Here is a 20,600-nt window from a genome sequence, read left to right as displayed (position 1 = left end):
AGACCCGTCCGAGTCAGCGTCGCTATTGTCACTTGGACGGTAGCTGGCCGGCGTGTCCATGTTCCCGTTCACCGAGTCTTCTCAACGCGCACTGGTTTTAATCCTCTGCGACTCCGCCAAAATGTAAGGAACTCAACGTAGACGGATAAATTCGTTCATCCATTTTATTGAACTTTTTTATTCTTCTCCTCCTCCTCCGGCACTCGCGCCACTTCCTCTTCGTCTTGACGGCTCTCCACAATATTGAAACAAACCTTTCCCGCTTCTTATTTTTAAAGAAAGGTTTCAAGTGTTTTCGGTCTTCTATTGTTCCATTGAGCCTTCAGGCTTCCCTCTAACGTTGTCTTAAGAATAGAGAGGGTAGGTTATATTTGCTTGCGCGAAGACCCTGTGATTTCGCAATATAAATGTTGTGCAAAAGAAAGTGACCCACTTGCTGCGCTAAAGCTGGTGTGACTGGGTGGCGAACTTTATAAGAGTGTTTTTGGCCTCAACAACAAGCCATGCAGGTAAGCATTCAATAGGAAAGCTTCATAGCTGCAATATTTCTCCTAATGCAAACTAGATATCGACTATCCCCGTTTTCTCTCTGATCCACACCACTCCATTCCTGTATCTTAACGTCACGCCTAACAATTTTTGTTCCATCGAAGTTCGCGCTGTCTTTAACTTGTTCGCGAGCTTCTTTGTTAACCTACAAGTTTCTGCATCATAATTTAGTACTGCTACAATGCAATGATTGTACACTTTTCTTCTCATTGACAGTGGCAAGTTCCTAGTCAGGATTTGTTAATGCCAGCTGTATGCACTGCAACATATTTTCTTCATCTGTAAACTCCCTTCTCATGATCACGTCCCCTGTGAGTATTAGCCTAAATAAGAGTACTTCTGTACAGACTCCATATTCTGACTGGCGAACATGAATTCTTGTTTCCTTGCCAAGTTATTCCGCATTACGCTTGTCTTCCGCGTAAGAATCTTGAGCCAGACTCTTACACTTTCCCAGTTAAGGTATTGAATGATTTGCTCAAATTCATCCCCAGGACTGCTGAAGAGGACAATGTAGCGGAATCTCCCCAATGCGATTCACTGCATGCTTGCAGTGAATTGCATTGGGACTGCAGAGGACAATATCCTGTGCAAACAGGAGGATGTTGATATATTTGCCGTTGATCCTCACTCCTAAATCTTCGCAGTGTAATGGCTTGAATACTTTCTTCTAAGCATGCAGTGAATTACATTGGAGAGATTTCGTTAATTTGCCATACGCCTTTCTCAATTGGTAATTTTCTACTTTGATTTTGAAAAAACAACGTAGCTGCGGCATCTCTGCAGATATATTTTCCAATATATTCACGTATACCTTAAGTACCTCTTAATTATCCAAGGGAAGAAAAACGCAGGCGAGGATGGCACAACACAAGGTAGGGGGGGATGAAATTTGGAGATTTGAGGGTGCAAGTAAAGATCAGCTGGTGCAAGGCAAGGTTAATCGAAGATCGCTGGGAGAGGTCTTTCCACTGAAGTGGGCAGAAAAATAAGCTGATGATATTGATAATAATGATGATGATGTTTGACTAGATAGGGCTCTGCTGACAGAGTGCTTGACAGATGCCTTTTTTATTACAGCTTCCAATGCAGACAAAGCGCACGGTCCTCAGTTGTTTCCTCGTACTTACATTTCTGCCAGCAGTGCTATCAGGCTACGTGAAGGGCAATAATGGCAGAAGCAAGTATACACAGACTTCTTATTTTTCACAGTGGTTTCTTTTGGTATATATGCAAGAAAATACACCTAATATGCATTGTCTTTATAGCATACTCAGGGATAACTATGGAATAGCGAGAAAATAAAATATTTATGTATGTTGGGTATTCAAGGAAGTTCTTTCAGAACTTCGTTTTGTTATAGTCTAAATGGGTACACAAAAGTGTTAGCCTTATATGGAAAACAAATTGAAATACGAAATATTAGGTAATGACACAAACAGAAACTACGTCAAAATATTACTCATGCTTCGCCATTCAGCGATTTCTATTTTTCACTTTTCAATAAGGGCAGGACGGCAAAAAAAAAAACACCGATAGCAGACAACACATGCAGTTTGATGAGAGGTATTTTCTGTGCAAGCACTTTTGCTGTCCAATGTTGTATGGCAGCCCGATGTGGCATAGATGACTAGGAATCGAACCAGCGCAATTCAAGATGAGGAGCAGAATGGCTCGCTACCGGTCATAAATAGGGTCACGGAGAGTAAAAAAGCAATCATTTCCTCGACTTTGTTGATGTGAACACGTTCAATAGTACAACACTTCTTGACAGCTTATTTCATATTCAAATAAAAAATGAAAAGATGCCTGACATGGCAGCACCAATTCCGAGAACGTCACGTTTTTTACCGGAGATCCAACCTAAACTTTGAATGCGTGCAAATATATATTAATAAACTCGAATTTTCAGTCACACTACACTGTTATTACGCGTCACCCAATTCTAATGAATTTGCAAATGTGAAATATCAAATAGCATCTCTCGGTAGAGGCATGTAGAGGCAGGTAGAGGCACACGAACAGCAGACTGCCAGAATATGGACACCACATGTCATGCCTTGTTATTATTAGCTAAAACGGTTGGAACGCCACATTGGGATCCCCATGCTGCCATTATTGAGATGGTGTCCTCCAGAATCCGCGAGTGTGCAACAATTTTGTGAACAGGGCTAGTTGGTCAGTGCTCATTGTGTGGCCAGCTATTTATTTTGTGTGCAAAAACTGGGAATGAATCGGATTTATGAAGGTACGAGACCGAAAGCATATCGTTAGAAGTTTTTCAATTGCACACCCACAAAACTATAAATGCACATAACTTTATATATATATATATATATATATATATATATGTAAAGTTAAATAAAAGTGTTGTTCCGAGCGTGAAAGAAGCGCGCGATGACACGCAACATTAACTCATGATTGGCTGCTGGACACACTTTGCGGGTTCTTGCTGGCTTCTTTCACAACCGGAAAAACACTTTTATGTAACACGTATTGAGCAACAGAAAGCTGTATCAGGAGTTTGTCATGTTGCTCTACAATTTTCTTGTTGACACTTTTCATCAAATTAAAATATGGCTAAGTTGAATAACCATTTAAGGCTAATTATATAATTATACCGAATGTAAAAAGCGACGACAAAGCAACATTACCTTGGTTCTGTGCAGCTACTTGACATTTACATATTTTTAAAGTTTGGTGCAAGTTAAGTGGGGCTCCCTGTATATGTGTTCGTGTGTGCGCGCGCGCATTTACTCGCAGATATCTCCGCAAATGCCAAGACAATGTGCACATTTAAAGTACAGTCTCAGATATGCGGTGAACTTCTTTTGCCGCTCTATCCAGCGATCAAACTTGAAGATTTATGAACGACAGTGCCAGCGTTGTTTTCACGTAGTCGCCATCATACCGCCGTGGCCATTCTACTCTCGGCACGATCCCACTGGATATAACAGGCCCGTTTTCTACGCCCGATTTAGATCTGTTGACCACGCACCGGTATGTCTTCCGTTTTCACATATGGATGGCTCGTTTGCACGCCGCATGTCGTAGATCGTGAAGAATTATCAATTCACCAGAGAACATTGCATGATCAGCGGCAACTCCCGAAAGCGCATGCCGCATCGGTCACCAGCAGGGAAATTCGCCTCATTGATGCCACTCACAACAGGTAGCAAAGTTGAACGCATTGCGACGTACCGCGACCGGTGCAACGAAATCTATTCGCTTTAACATACGGTGCTTCAGTGTGGCAATTTTCCCGCTGCATTTCCTCAATATGGCAATAAAACCGGTAACAACACTCGGAATAGACAGTGTCGCCCTCCGATGCCAGCTTTATCACCTGCATGTGCTTTTTTAATGAGTTCGGCTAAGTGGGCAGACGAAACAAAAAAAGTGGTTCAGGTAAAAACGGAAAAAGGCTCAGCGCACGCGGTGCCGGTTGTTGTCTTCTAGGGCGGACAGCGTCTCGCCGCGGAGCCCGTGATGAAGGTGTGATGATGTAAAGCCAGCTGCTGTTGATTCTGTTGTGTGCTACATGTTTGTTGATTTCCACGCTAACGGGTTTCGTTCCGTAGCCAGGCGAAATTGGAAACAGCGGAGAAGGAAGACGGTGACGCGCCGACATAAGTGATCTCTTTCCGCAATGAACACGTGTGATAGGACGGCGAAAACGGGCTCCTTCCACCGACCTGTACTTGGAAAATAAAATGAAAAGAAGGGGAACGAGAACACAATAAAAGTGTAATAAATGAACACCCCCGGTGCCCGCTCGCCATTAAGTGTTTTAGAAGGCGAATGCAACGCTATATAAATATTTCCTATCCCCTTACTTTCCTTTTCGATAAAAAACCTGTTCCACCGGTACATTTTTTTGCACTGACCTACTACCCTACCTTCCAACTTTTGCTTCTATAATTGGTTTACGCATACACGCCATGCTCTGATGCTCCGGCTATTTTCCGCACTCTGCAAATTATGCCCAGCCAACATTCAAAGACAAACGCTTCGGGTGACCTTATGTTATCGTGACTTACTGCTTCCCCAGTTCTTTTATGTTGTGAATGTTATTTTTCGTACACTTGTTTTTTTTCTCCCTTAAACATTTCTTGTCTTCTATGTGCTTCTACTTTCTGCATTTACGTTTTTTTTAAAGTACAAGGCAGTTTAAAGATCCCTTTCTTGCAGTATGCTCGCGCCCGTGCTTTTGAACAAGGATTTCAATTACGTTGGCGAGTCACTTCCTTCTTTCATAGTCTCCCTTTCTCTAATATATTGTCCCAACGTCAAAAACAGAGCTCTCTGATCCACCCCGCAGGTGTGGTCCACACCGCAGAGGAACAGCAGCAGGTTGTACTTGGAATACAGCGCGCTACCGCGACTTCTTCACTGCGCCGTGATAAAAACGCGCATGCATACTCGCATTGTCCCTTTCCTCATAAGAGTACAGGCGCGGCAATATATATATATATATATATATATATATATATATATAAAGGAAGTAGATCTTCGGATCCGGCGTTTAATAAAGTGAAAGAATAACATGCACCCTTACCTGATTCAGATAACTAATCACCTGATGGGCCATCAGGTAATTAAAAACCTAGTTTGTGAATTTTTGTTAATGAGTCTACTATCCATTGCAATTTTTTGTCCAAGTAATGTTCGCGTCTTCGAGTAGACCAGCTCATGAACTAGAATTGTGCTATCTGCCACAGGCAACCTTTAATAAATTTTGAAAGTGTTCGCTGAAACACCCTGTATATATTCGTGTGTATGCGTGTGTTTGTGTGCGTGCGTGCGTACGTAAGAAATTTCCCTTTGGAACAAGTGGTCAACTATTCGTAAGACTCGTAGGCGCCTCTATGACGGAAAAATTTGAGTGCTTTATGCAATCTTTCATCCTCTGTTGGTTGATTAAACAGATGTTTTATATATACAATATGCTGAGCTTGAACTGTATGAGGAACATTGTAGAAAATTATGGTGAATCTTTTCAAAACACATACAATGCAGTAATGCATTGGTCATGTTTTGCGCTGGCAATATTATAGAAATGAATTACAAATTTCTAAAAAGATACATATAATAACAAAGTGGATGACCGTGTTAACTAAAGAAATTGCGACAGAACCTTTCTCACGATTACGGCAGGCACTTTTAAAAATAATAATGGAGTTGTACTTGCCAAAACCACCATCTGATTATGAGGCACGCCGTTTTGGTGGACCCCGGAATAATTTGGACCACATAGGGTTTATTAGCCTGCTCCTAAAGCTAAGCTAAGTACATGGGTGTTTTCTGCATTTCGCCCCCATCGAAATGCGGCCGCCGTGGCCGGGATTGTATCCCGCGACATCGTGCTTAGCAGAGCAACACCATAGCCACTAAGCAACCACGGCGGATCAGGCGTAATCGCGAATAGCATTTCCGTGAAATTGGCAACTGCCACATTCAAAATGCTTTTTACAGTGATTGCGTTTCTCTTTCTTTAGTATCATTGCCAACAGAATGCTATCCACATTGCGTTGAAGGTCTAAAAGGAGCATGTTTCATAAATGCCAGCAACCAATGCCAGTGCCACTGTGGTAAGAATTTTATGTTTAACAAACATTAGTATCCTACCATCTTCCGACAAAAAGTGATGGCCCAACTGTCAGTGAGTTTTTTAACGCATATACGTATTCGAGTTCTTAAGCATAAGCATGAAGAGCACAAGGCGGTGAGAGCACACAGCCTTCCGTGACACCATTGCTGCTGAAGGTGATAAGGGCACGCTTACTCACGACGGGCAAAAACGCTTTTGGTTCTGGACTGGCATGCCTTTTCGACGATATTTCACTGGCTACTGGACGAAACCTGTATGCATTGACCTGCCAAGCGTCGAGATGGATCAACGCACAAGGCGCCTACTCAGTGTAGAGGCTGTTGGAAGCCAAGCGTTGCTACGAATTGTGAAACGCAACGCACCAGGTGTCTACGAAACGCGCAAGGCGTCAACGCAGCTTGGAAGTGTCGTGAGTCTAAGCCACGTCCCAAGAACCCAATTGATAAAGGCCACAGTACTATAAGCCATTCCCCCCATGTATTATCTACAGCCTTTTCGAGGTTAGGCACAATCGAGGAGTTTTCCGCCAAGGTCCAGACATTTGATTTGTATACCTGGAGCATTTCGAGTATTTTTTCAGTGCCGATGACGTAGCTCAGCCGAACAAACTCACAGCACTATTGACGGTACTTGAGGAGGAGTCGTATGAAGTACTGAAGAGTTTGGTATTAACAGCTCTTTGTAGGGACAAGTCTTTCGAAGAAGTGATAACTCTTTTGAAGAACCACTACATCTCCCTGATATTCACCACAGCTGAGAGGTGCGAGTTCAATCGCCGGGTCTAGTTTGAGCACGAAAGTATAGAACGCATTATCATTGAGATGAGGCATTTGGCTCAAAATTGCGATTTAGAGGACATCTTGGGGTATACTATGCGTGACAGCCTCGTGAATGGAATCCCTAGCAAAAACGTTCAAAGATCTCTTTTATGTGAAGAACGCCCTACCCTCAAAGTGATGGAAAAGTGATATTTTGCAGTAGCTAGGCTTGAAGCAAACGTCAATGCTGCAGGGAGGAGTGTTGTTGTAGCGTAAGCATGAACAGCCGAACGCAGGTGAACTGATGAAATGCACACGGAACTCCGTCACGTCACTATATTGCTGGAGGCTATGAGGCCGCACTCACGGACAACAGGCTATAAACGCTCTCGGTTCTGGACTGCCATGCTTCGTCTACGTAGCTTCATCAGTAACGTTTTGTCGAAGAGAAAAGGAAGTTAAATGTCCTTCGGCGAAGTAAAGCATTGTGCTTTTTTTAAGTGAGTATAATGTTGTAGAACAAAGAACGCATCTATCATGCGACCTATTTTTATGGTGAAAAAGATGCATTTTATAAATTTTAAAGACGCATTAAAATGTTTAGGAAGCATTAAAATTCCGAGAGAAAATGGGCAAGATTCAACAAAAAATGTATTATTTATTATTTTAGCGCCGGCATCGGCATCGCATCAGAATTACGTAGACTCTCGCGTCTACACGAGGCAGGTGCGGCTGGCACAGACTAGCGTTCCGAGACAGACAAAAAATGCTACACTAATTAAGAGATCGGCGTCGGTTTGCTCTCGCTCTTACTCTCTCGGTTTGCTCTCACTTTAGTGGTCTACGCGGTAGCTCGTTGCCAAAAGATATAAATATCTATTGGTGAATATGCTACCTTTTCTTATATGCTTGTACATGCTTTTAGTATGCTACCTTCAATAAAATAAAGAAGCAAAAAACGCAGCCTGCCAGAAAGTTATTGCACAAAAAGGTTGTGTGACGTCTAGAATAATTAGATGTCGCGACATGTCCACGAAACCCGCCCACTGTGGAGCGTCACAAGGCAACAAGCACGTAGTTATATGGCTTGCATTAATCATTTTAACAGCAGAGCTATTTAAGCTCTTGCTTAGGCAGCGGAGTGCGAACAAAACCTGTGGGACGATCCTGGAGGTAGTGCAGAAAGCGCAATGGCACATGCGCCTGTGAACAAGCGAAGCTGTTTAAGCTCGAGGATGGTCCATCGAGCGCATGCCGCAAAAGCTCCGCCTGGCGATGACGTCACCATGCGTCGCCTAGCAACGATTCGCCTTAGTTGCGCCGACCGCGCTGAGCCCAAGGAGGCAAAAAAAAAAAATCCTTTTTTCAACCTCCTTGGCCGATCCTCACCACAGCTGCGTAAGCCGTGACGTCATCGCGCGCGCTGCATCGCTCTGCCTTAGCATTGCTGAGCCATGACGTCACTGCGCCGCGCTAAGTGGTTGCCGCGGCTGCGCAGACACGGAGCTAAGCCGTAACGTCAGTGCGCCGACCCACGTGATATATAGCGCCGAGTCACCGCCGCGGCGACACCAAAGCCCCGGCGTCTCCACGCCGAGCATATCACCGCGAAGAAGAGCGTCACTCCCGAAGCAGAGAAGCGCGGCGCGCAAAACCACCGCGCCGCTTCTCGAGACGAGAGCGAGTGAGACGACTTCGGTCCGATCCCGAGTATCGTGCTGCCGAAGCGGCGGCGAAACGTCGGTGATTTACAGGAGATCCAGACTTACGAGCCCGCGAAACCGAGCAAAAGCGTTGGAGCGTCCAGAAGCCTCCAGGTACTTTAATGGCCGACTGTTAGTTGCTCCTTGGGTTGTTGATGATTCCTGGGTCATCTTGCGCAAAAGCTGGCCGAGTCTCGAAGCATAACCTCGCAAAAATTTGGCCGAACCGAGATAAAGCTAGGTGAGGTTGTCTGCTTCGCTGTTTGCCCACTCTTCGCACCACTAGTGTGAAGCTGCCCCTAATTTTTTTTCTTTCTTCGTGGAAGCTGTAAACGCCTTCCAGGTTGTGCGAAAGCATTGTTCCTGCAATTATGGTATTCACCTGCGCAGTAACTGTTCTTGTGCTTATCAGACACGCACCTTGCATTATATAGCCTTTCATTTGGGATGTGCATTATAATTGATCTTGTGCCGAACATATAAATAAGCGCGCTTTAGATAGTACACGGGTAGATGATATGGCCATGTTTTATGTACAGTGCCCTTTGTACTTTTTTTTGTACAGTCCCCGCTAATTGCAACGCCTGCGCCGTTGTGCGAGAGAAATATCGCTGTTCCGGAAATGAGATTCACCTGTGCAATATTAGGAATCAGTTGTGCGAGTGCGGTTGTGGTGAGTACGCGGCTTGTAGTTTCTGAATATTTACGATTTTACGAAGTTTAAATACAAGTCTCATCATTTTATACATGTTCTATAACGCAGAAAAAACGCCAACGCGTCCTTACTGCGAAACATATGTAAAAACAATATGGTGTAGGCAATTCATAATATTGCGCCGATGTGTCCCTTTAGCTTATTCCGCTAAACTGAATGACGAAGATTTTTATTAAATCAGGTGAGTGAATAAGGAAGTTGTGCGTGTATCAGTGTTTTGCATTCACATTTAAACTATTCCTGGTATGTTCTTGCTTTAAGCTAAAAGATATTAAGTAGTTATAAACTGTGCGATAGATGTGTACTTTCTTGCTCTTTTTTTCACTACTATGTTTTATCAAGGTTCTCGTACTGTTTTTAAGGAGAGTAAGTTATCGCCGTGAAAATCACTGTGCTTAATTTCCACTCTTAACGTAACCCAATTCCAACGACAAAAATACGATACTATATGCTGGTGACTACTCACACGAGGGCATTCGAATGAGTTATGACGCTAAAAACCCCAGTCTCATCGTTTTACGGTATTATTGATATCGAAAAGCTGTTATACCATTGCAAGTAGTAGCAATCAACAACATCAAATGAATGCAACAGAAATTAATCGCAAGCTTGACGCTCGTGAACGTTGGCGCTGGTGTTTCGTATACATTCTAGAATACAGTAACCTCAGTGTTTAAAAAAAAAAAAACATGAACCTACAAATACCACAGCAGCTGCTATCGTTGCCCCTTATTACCTGAAAGCGACGTTCCCTACAGATATATACTAAATGCAAAAGCGTTTAAAAGCGCAAATGAAGTATCACCATAACATACAGAGTTCACTTGCGTAAAAAATTGCGGAAAGACGCCCGACTTTAACGAAACACTTATTATTCCGAACATTTACGCTCCAGCAATATCTAGCAAATTTTTATTATGTGTATGTTGTGATAGAAGTGATCAATTAGACTGAAAAACACGTATGCTCCTTTTTTATGTTTAGCAATTGTACATACATAAATCCACAATTTATTTTTGGTATTAACGAATGTGGGCATACTTTGCTTCTTTAACATGTGTGATGCTTCTTAAAGGGGTCATGAAAGACTTTTTATCGAAGTGGAGAAATTCATTCGAAGTTAAAATAGACTATTACCGAAATACTCTACTGCATAAAGTACCTAAATTCGTTCGGCAGAAGCGAAGTTATTGGCATTCAAACACCACCTTCGTGGTGCTTCCGCTCCTTCTTCAATGTCTTGCACTGCGAATGCTAAGCCGGAGCGGGGCGTGCCAAAAACTCTCCGCCTAGTGAATTTCAGCGTGGCAGTCACTTCAAATTTGATATCGAATGCTCACGTAGACGCCACTACTTCCGATTTTGGCGCCTACGACGCGCCAAACGTAAGTGAGACGCGGTTGTCCTCAGCGGGCCGCAGTGCGTTCAGTCAGCGGACTCGTCGCGCCACCCCGCGCCAGCCGCGGTATCTACGCTGCATAGCAGACCGCAATAGCTGCAGCTGTAGTGCGTATGAGCAGCGTTTGCATTCTGCATAACAGAACTTGAGTGCGTACTCGCGTTCATATGCTCCAATCTGGCCATGCTTATGGGTGCGGACCTGCTGTGTACTGCACCGGCTTGTCCACATATTTGCGCATTTCGGAGCGCTATCAACAGCTCAATACGAAGCAATATCTACGAAGGCATCTAACCAGAAGCGGCCAGGAGTGAGTGCGAGCTGCTAAGCGTGCGTGTTGTCTGACCTTAAATTTCGCGTCATTCGAGTCTTGTTTAGTGTTCAAATCTAGACGAAATTAGCGAGACCCGACAGCTACGACACCAATAAGCAGGGTGGCCAAAGTTTAATTCCTACGAGGGCGGCCGCAGCCCAGCGCGAGCAGACGATAGTCGGCTTCTTCCGTAAGACGTAATTTTTATCGAAAAAGCGAAAGCAGATTCTCGAATACTCCAGCCTGTTCAATAAACTTCGTCAATAAATAGGCATAGTAACAGCAGGGAGAAGGGAGTGACAGATGCCAACACTCTTCTAGACTGATGTCAACTATTGGTCAATAGTAACCGCGTATGGCAATCTGCTATATGACAAAATAAAGCGTCCAGAAAAAAAAGTGAGGAACAGGCTTATGTTGAATAGAAAGCGTTTGAAAGAAGATTACTTCGGCGCTCCGCTTGCGAGCTCCACGCGACGCGCACGACTGTGAAACGTGGCTGCGATGTTCACAGCAGCGCATGCCATTCGTGGACAATAGCTTTTCGCCAAGCCCGAGGTATGGTTCAAGATCCATTTAGAGTACTCAATACAGATAGCTCTACAGCTGAAGGTAGTGTAAACATTGATGGCTCATATATTCAAAATATGGTCTCATGTGAGTGGGCTGCTGTTTATCATATCGTAATCTACCACGATTTTGCTTCAACCATTACATATTTTCGCAACCAAGCCATTCTGAGGGCATTCCTTAGCAAAATTTGTCGAAAGCATTTCATTTAACGAATGGCATAAAAAACGCTTAATGACACGCTGTGAAAACCACTTACAAATGTTTTTTTCTATAGAACAATAGATCAAGTTTTAAACATAGGTTTCTGTTGTTATGTCACTGATCGTGTAAAATATTTATTCAGTACCTACTTGACGTTGCAGTAACCATAAATATGCTAATTCAATTATGTTTTTTTGTTCTTTGCCCATACTTCGCAGTGCCGCCGGGATTATGGTGAGAATACCATTGCTGAGTAGGAAATTGGAATCCAGGCTGTAACTAAGCTGCATATTTTTCGCACCCTTGAAGGACTTCTCTGCCTTAGATGTGCACGTAATAAACATTTATTAAAAACTCGATCGTTTTTTGATAAAATAGCAAATATATTTTAGAAAAATAAAAGCGGCTTCATTTGTAAGTTTATTACAATACCTTGCATGTACTTGGTTTTTAGCAGGTATTATTTGGAAAGAAATCAGTCCTGTCACACACAGGGTTTCGCCTGAAAGGCTGCATCAGTTTAAAAAATAGAACTCATTCCACACTGAATATGGGCTATCCGCGGAGCTGTTCTTCGGCAGTACGCACTTTACTCTGCTTCCGCAAACCAATTCACACAACATACTAACTGTCTATTCAGTTCTTTGCGCACGCACCGAAATCCAGCAGGTGGCTTGTTAGCAATCACCTGTCACACCAAATGGTCAATACGCGCTACGGCCATTAGAGCTCCCTCGCTCTGTCGGCGCAGCCAATCCGAGCAGCTGGCTAAGTGAGGAGCTGGGGTACCTGTCAAAGCCACATCACGTTCACGCTTCGCAACATCTCGAACGTTACAAATCACCATCAAATTGTTCTCCAATCACACACTGTCGCACACCTTACAACTGAATCCGAAATGTCTGTCCAGAAAGTCCCTGTGGAATTTGGCATACGCTTCCTCGTGCTCGTTCAATTTGCTGGCGTGGTACCTGCGTCGCTTCGCCGCATCCTCTGCTGCGCGGCACGCGTCTTCCTGTCGAGCCCACCGCTTACGGGCAGCCTCTCTGGCACAATCTTCGCTGCTACTCGGCACCCGTTTCCTAGCTTTCCAATTGCCATGCCAGGTGTCAGCCCATGCCTTACTGGTTTGCTCCGCCTCCTCATACAGGGCAGCGTTATGTAGTATTGGGTGGGTTCTTAGCTTTCCTCTTGATACGCCGGGCGTCAGCACATGTCTTACTGGTTTGCTTCGCCTCCTCATAGAGGGCGCGGGAGTTTTGAGGCACGAACATTGAAAAATCTATGGGAGGACAGGCATATACAGCTCCGCTGTAAGGCAAGTTTTTGCTGTTTCTATTTCACGATTATCTTGTTCTTCACTCAGCCTTCAAAGCATTATTTGTAACTACGTTTAGCGAAACCCATTCTGGCCTTCAAAATTGTCGGGTGTGGTATGTTACTTTTGCATGCATTTTTCTCGAATCTTGTTAAAAGAAAAGAGAGAAGTTTGTTTTGAAAAGCAATATTGACACACTTACTTCAGAACGTACACCTTATAAAAATTCATGTGGTTACGTTAGAGCCCGTGAAATCAGGTTTAAGAGGTCCGTAGTGGTTGACATTGGAGCGGTGTACTGTTCTGCGGCGATCAGTTAAGCCTAATTCTGGAATTCCCGTAATGGTGCAACTAATCACGTATAACTATGTGCCATCACTCAGTAAGATGAGCAATGTTAAAGAAAACAAAATACAGGCTCCATGCTCTGGTAACGCCCCATCCAGTCTCCGCTTATCTTACCACCGAGTTTGACCTTCATCGCCTTGGCATCATATTCCTTCGTCGATCTTCATCGCCTGCCAAATGCGCAAGATCGCAAACGTGCAAACATCCCTTTTAATTGTGTTCGAATACGTGAATGTCTTATGATGACTCAGATCAAATATCAGTCACAAATATGTTAAGCTGATAAGGGAGTCTGTTTTTAGTTTGTACAACCATTGCAATATTATTTGCAATATGGCGTGAGTATGATAGCGAATCTGTAATGACAATGATATTGCACGACCAGCAAGGTATGATGACCACGCTATGACTACGGATGCGAAGTGGTAACTCTCTGACGATTACTGAATGACCACGATGGCATGTCAATGGTGACATAATCACGATTGCATAACGATTGCTTTAAAATGACGAAGAATCATGGACGTCGATGGTACAAAAAGGGACGGATGACTTCGATGGCACAATGACAGTGGGATAATTATATTGAAGTTATAACGATTATAATATTACAGCTTGACGGCGGTGGTATGATGGTAATCGGATGACAAAGTTAGAATGGTGACGATGAAACGACAGCGACCGTATCACATCGACGGTATGACAAGGAATACATCACGAAGACTGCAATATGATGGCGACGCAATGAGGACGATGGCTTGGCAACTGTATGAGGGCAACTGGATGCCTACGAATGTATGACGACAACGACGTGACGACGATGGTATAACAAAGTCTGTATGATTAGGAGGTGTGACAACGATATGAAGAGCTGAAGTGACGACGATGAAACGACAACGATGTCACCACGACCCCGAGCACATACCTAGTTGCCCAAGCTGGTAGACAACTTGGGCCAATTGGTCGCCCTGTGAGATTAGGTAGATTTATGGATAGATTCATAACGTCATTAAGTTCTCTCATAACGTCTGAAGTAGGCAAATAATGATAATGACAATAAAACGCCTTACGAATACCGCCTACAACACTCAAACCTATCTCCAAAACCCTCCTAATTGAACAGTAAATCCTCCATCTCGAATAAAAAAAGGTCCTACTCTGGCCCCAGAACTTTCCGGTCAAATGGGCACAAAGTGGGGCTAATAGGGTACTCACCGGTTATAGCGAAGGCATTCCCATCCAAACTACTTTTTAAGTACGCCCATTTAGTAGGAACCAAATATGTAGAGATGAAAATATGCTAAAGGACCAGCGAAAAACTCCCATCCGGGTGTCTCTTCTGTTTAGTGCGTTGCGCTTGCGGTGAAATCTGTGATATGGCATGTCTGCTGAAAACTATACCGCAATCTCAATTCAAGTTTATCATGTTTGGCTTCATACAAAAACGCATCCAAGGCTGCTCACGTTACGCAGGCATATTTATTTACACACATTCAATATAAAATTTTAATCATGGATTAGTCAGCCGGTCTTTTATGCCGCAAATTGTTGGTGACCGTAAAAGATGTTAGAGGTTCGTGCTGAAGTGTCATGACACTACGCAAAAGTGTGTAGCGGTTATCCCGAAAGATTACAAAAAGGTGCTTGGATGTCTTTCTCACAAGATGTTTGCTGTTCCAGGGAACATCAACATTCCCTTTGTTATCTTAAGAGGGGAAGCCTTGGCATACAGAAATCGATCGTACCACGCGGCCCAGTATGATCATGTCGGTAAGAAAGTGAAAAGCACAATATTTGTTACGCCATGCTTTGTCCTATCAGCCATATTCTGCACTGTGCGTATATTGAGAAGCTGTATCTCTTCAAGTAGTAGAAATGTTGTCCTACATTAGTTTTCGAAGGCCTACATTAGATGCCTTCATCAGATGCTTTATTTTGGCATCTGAAGAAGTTGTCATTGTACTATGAGCGGCTCGGCTAAAGAAGGTACTGATATATCTATATGTCCTGAAAATTGCAAAAGCGTCTTAGTGTTACAGAGGATGGCCGTTCATTGCAGATAGCATAGCGAGCAATAAATGGGCTACTATTCTGGTAGTATTTACTGCCACCCTGCTTAAATTTCACACAATTATCTGTACTTGTGTACCTACCATGTGAAGAAATGCGCGAAAGTATTGACATACGCAAGGTGGCTCATTTGTATATCTGTCTTGGAGCCATGAGTAACTTGCATTTTTGACATGTTTTAGATGATAAAGCGTGCTCTCTTCTCTGCAAAACTTTCTTGTGAAGTGGCATAAAACATTATGTAGAAGACTATTGAAAAGAAAGTCTAAGGCGCCAGAGAGAAATGTGGTAAGAACAGTAATATACCAGCAACGACGATAACTGCAAACGCACACAGAAAATACACAATAGTGATACTGACAAGAGCACATAACTAAAATGCACTGAATTTTGATGCCAAAATGTTTATTTCTCCTAGCATTCTTCGCATGTCGTAAAAATATCCTGAGGCTTGAGCTGTGTAGAGAGTTCCAGAGGTCCTTTATATCTTGGCTGTCATCCTTGACTTTGTAATCATGTTGTCTATTCTGTGAAATGTACAAACAAACATGAAAATATACAATAATTCGGCCACATTAACTTGAAAAAAGAAAACAGATGGTTTTGGTTTTAGTTACATTGTTTAACAAACGATAGGGAGCTCATCAAATGGGCACTGAATTAGCTAACTTAACCCTCGTACATACATATTACCTCAGTCATTGTTTAAATAAATTCCACTAAATATGTACTCCAATGAGAGGTAAATAATCAAATTATCCAGAATATTTATGGCAGACAGGTAAAACGAGCAGGTGATGTGCTATATTTGTAATGAAATTGCGCATGACACACGAGGCAATTTTGCACATTTTAGACTAAAGGCTGCATAGTAAATATATGTTCATTGTGACGTTTCAGAAAACTGACGGAGACATTTTCTACATCTTGTAAAAACTAATTTCACAAGTACCCAAGCTGCCATTTTTCAGCAGAAGTATTCACGCCAACAGTATGGTTGAAATTACTGAATAAAATGTGGCATTTCCCTAATTTAGGAAAACTAAATTTTTTGTGTTTGCGACAGTATATAAACATATTGACGTGTCTACGATTGGATGATAGCAATGGTGCCACTGTTTCTGATATATTGCAATAGGCTTTTGATATAACTTTGAAGCTAACTGGCAACGTTGTCCCACTTATGGGCCAGTAGCCAGGTATCCTGTTGGGATCGTTTTCATCAATTTATTTTTAGAAGCAGATACCAGAACGCAACGACACCGTGGTACATAGAAGGGACCAAAGAAGTGTTTTTTAATCGAGGGCCGCAAGAGATGGTGATTTTCGTTTGTATATGCGTAACATTCACTATACCGGCGAAATTATATGTTACAGTGACAGCATAAAACACTTGTTCCAGAATTATGGTACAAGTGTGTCGTCTCATGTGCATATGCATGAGAGAACCATTTCAAAGAGTGACGCTTTTACCGTAGATGCTCGTGTAGTGGCCGCACCCGTGTAAAAGCCGCACCCACGTCTTCGTACAAAAATCCCACAAAATTGTTGTAGCGGGTGACAGAGTGACGGAGACGGCTCTCAAAAGCACACGCACAACAACCTTTATTTCAGAGAACGAACTAATATATATATATATATATATATATATATATATATATATAAAGGCTACTTGCCTATGACGTAACACAAAAACACCAATCATGTTTGACACGTGCTCGCCGATCAATTCATATCAATTCTCCCTCTCTTAAAACTGCAGTCTTTGCACGGGTCTTCGTTGTCCGGTAGACCTCGCTAAGACCGGCGGACTTGGGGAACAGGGAGCCTGTTCGGCTGGAAGAGATGTTGGAGGTGTTGTCGAAGGAACAGGCATGGTACCAGTTGGCTTTAGAGTGGCCGGACTGGACCGGCCTTCTCGCGTTGACGTCGGCCGATTCTTGTTGTCCGGGCTGGGTTGAAGCGTGTCGGGAGCCTCCGCTTTTGGGGCCAGGGTGACACAGGCGCCCGACGGAAAATTTGGACCAAGTGACGCCTGGCTAGGCCATCTGGAGTGTCGACCGTTATCAGCTGTGAACCATCAGTGCTTTTGACGATGCCTGGACGCCAACGCCTCCCTTGGCCAAAGTTGCGCACCCACACCAGGTCCCGGGACTGGAATCTGGGAGGCTGCGAGTAACTTCGAGGTAGAGAAGGGAAACAAGCATCCAAGCGTGAACGAATTTGGTAGTTCAGTAGCATTTCTGATGGAGACTTGCCACACGGTAGTGGGGTACGTCGGTAGCCTAGCAGCACTCGTGCTAGTTTTGTTTCGAGATCGTTCACCATCGAGTGCTTGAGAAGGCCATCCTTTATTGTGCGGACCGCGGGCTCTGCGAGACCATTAGATGGTGGGTGGTACGGCGCACTGCGTAGATGAGTTATGTTGTTGGCAGTCATGAACTGGGAAAACTGCCGACTTGGAAACTGAGGCCCGTTTTCTGATACAACTGTTTGCGGCAAACCAAAACGAGCGAAGAACGCGAAGCCGCGCGATTGTGACTTCTGTGGTCGCCGACCTGACGGGAAGTGCCTCGATCCACTTAGTATGGGAGTCGGCGACTATCAACAGCATGCGCCCCTCTATTGGTCCGGCATAGTCAATGTGAAGCCGTGCCCACTTGGTCCCCATTTCTGGCCAACAGATAGGAGCCTGGCGATGAGGCATTGACTGCGCTTGTACACAAGAGATGCACGAACATGCAAGGCTTTCAATCTCGCCATTTAACCCAGGCCACCAGAACAGCGCCCGAGCCAGTCTTTTCATCGCACATGCACCCTGGTGTGACCGATGTAGCTCAGCGAGAATGGCGGAGACTCGCACTTTGCGGGGTACGACGATGAGATGACCCCAGTAGAGCAGGCCTTCTACGCTTGACAGCTCCAGTCTTCTGCAAAAATAAGGTTGAAGGTGATTGTGACATGGAGACATGCCTTTAGGCCATCCATTAAGTACAAAGTGCTGCACAAAGCTGAGGTCTTCACCTGCATTCGTCAGCGCCCGTATAGCACCCGCTGGCACGAACGAGCCGTCAAGGTTCTCTGAAGACAGCACATATTCTGGTAAGGTGCCCGATTTACAAGCACCTGGTATCGGCAAAGGCAAGCGGCTGAGTGCGTCCGCGTTGGCGTTTTCCGTGCCGGCCCTGTACTCGATGCGGTACCGATATTGGCTTAGAAACAGAGCCCCTCTCTGAATACGTGCCGACGCCATTGGGGGCACAGGTCGATCTTCTCGTAGAAGTCCCTCTAGTGGTTGGTGGTCCGTGACCAATACAAACTCGCGGCCCAACAGGTAGTCTCGAAACTTTGTTACTCCGAACACCAGTGCCAGAGCTTCCTTCTCGAGCTGAGAATAATTATTTTCGGCGTGTCTTAGCGTGCGTGAACGTAAGGCAATGGGCTTATCCAATTTACCAATTCGGTGCGAAATTATGGCATCTAAACCCGTAGGTGACGCATCACATTCGAAGCACACAAGTTGGTTGCGATCGAAATACGTCAGAACAGGTGAACTCAGGAGTGTTTGTTTAGCCTTGAGATATGAATTTTACTGCGACGATCCCCACTGCCATTTATGCCCTTTTTCAAGCAGTAGATACAGCGGGGCCAACATCGTTGACATGTGTGGCAAGAACCGGTGATAAGTCAACAGACCCAAAAACGAGCGCAGTTCGCTCACATTCGTAGGCCGTGGCGAGTCGCGTATTGCTGCTAGGTTCTTTTCAAGTGGATGCAAGCCGTCTTTGTCGATGCGATGGCCCAGGTAGATGGAGACTTTGCAAAAGTGGAATTTTTTCGGCCTTCAGCTTGATACCATTCTCTTGAAGATTGCGCAAAACGTCCCGGAGCACTAAGCCATTACCATCTTGACGTTCCGCTATCAAGAGATCGTCCAAATACACTTGCACGGCTCGAAGGCCGGCCAGGAGCGTTTCCATGCGCCGCTGAAAAATCGCGGGAGCTGAAGCAACTCCAAACGGAAGACGGTTATAACAGAACAAACCCTTGTGAGTATTTATCACGGCCAACTTTCTCGCCTCCTCATCCAAAGGGAGTTGGTTATATGCATCCTTAAGGTCCAGTGTTGTGAAAGATGGTCCCCCACGTAGTGACGCAAAAATGTCTTCAATGTTTGGTAAAGGGCTCAGTTATGCAGGCAGCATTAATTGTAGTTTTGAAATCGCCGCAGATGCGAAGGGACCCGTCTTTCTTCAGTACTGGTACGATTGGTGCCGCCCACTCAGAATGTGCTATGGGCGATAATATGCCTTGTTCCACTAAGCGGTCCAGCTCCGTTTCCAGTTTATCACGAAGACCATAAGGGATCGAGCGCGCCTTGTGGAACTTCGGTTGGGCGCATTCTCTAATGGTGGAATTTCACTGGTGGCCCCTGAATGTTTCCAAGCCCTGGCTCAAAAAAGGGCAGAAAAATTGGTCCTGAGGCTGTCGGGATCTGCTGACGTCGATTGAACCGTAACGAGAAAACCGGACGGCAGAAGCGAAAACGCTTGAATTAAGTCCCTTCCGCAAAGGCTGTGGCCCGAACAATCTACAACAATCAGTGTGGCAGGCCTTCCCCGCAATAAAATGGGCTTGAAGGTGCAGTTCACCGACAATGGGTAGCTTGCCCAAGAAACAGCTGAGCGTGTGTTTCCATTTCGATAAGCGTGGCCAACTCAGACGGTGCTTTAGATACACCTCCTGCGGAATGATAGAAAACGGTGATCCCGTGTCAATAATCATGTTCAAGGGCACGCCACCTCAGCGGATAACTCTTCGGAACGCCTGGAGCGAGCATTCCTTTTCTCGTGATTCCTGCAATGTGAAGACTGTTGAAATATCGATTTCCTCAGTTTCGGATACCGCGCTCTCATAATGAACGGCGGCGTTAGCGCTGCCATCGCGCCTAACCAGCCAGGAGCCCCAATTGGGAGCGGCATTTCCTTGCGAAATGACCAGTTTTCCGACAGCGAAAACACTGCTCTCTTTTGTGCGGACAG

At 44.5% G+C, this 20,600-nt stretch overlaps 1 protein-coding gene across 5 annotated transcripts in view; it reads left to right on the top strand.

The window, feature by feature from the left end:
• Positions 1-373: 373 nt before the first annotated feature.
• The window catches only part of LOC119459503 (uncharacterized), a 137,768-nt gene continuing 117,541 nt past the window's right edge, over positions 374-20,600 (top strand). Inside the window, exons 1-3 of one of the 5 annotated variants that reach the window (XM_049670618.1) lie at positions 381-509; positions 1,630-1,729; positions 6,048-6,140. In XM_049670618.1, the coding sequence (XP_049526575.1) occupies positions 504-509; positions 1,630-1,729; positions 6,048-6,140 (199 nt within the window). In that variant the 5' untranslated portion in view covers positions 381-503. Of the gene's footprint in view, positions 510-759; positions 861-1,629; positions 1,730-6,047; positions 6,141-20,600 lie in introns of those variants that run through there. The other 4 variants (XM_049670616.1, XM_049670615.1, XM_049670617.1 and 1 more) reach the window with 4 other exon arrangements.

The sequence above is a fragment of the Dermacentor silvarum genome, chromosome 7 (genome assembly GCF_013339745.2).
Source record: "Dermacentor silvarum isolate Dsil-2018 chromosome 7, BIME_Dsil_1.4, whole genome shotgun sequence".
NCBI lineage: Eukaryota > Metazoa > Arthropoda > Arachnida > Ixodida > Ixodidae > Dermacentor > Dermacentor silvarum.
Note: the sequence above shows the minus strand (reverse complement) of the source record. Positions and strands in the feature narration are given on the sequence as shown.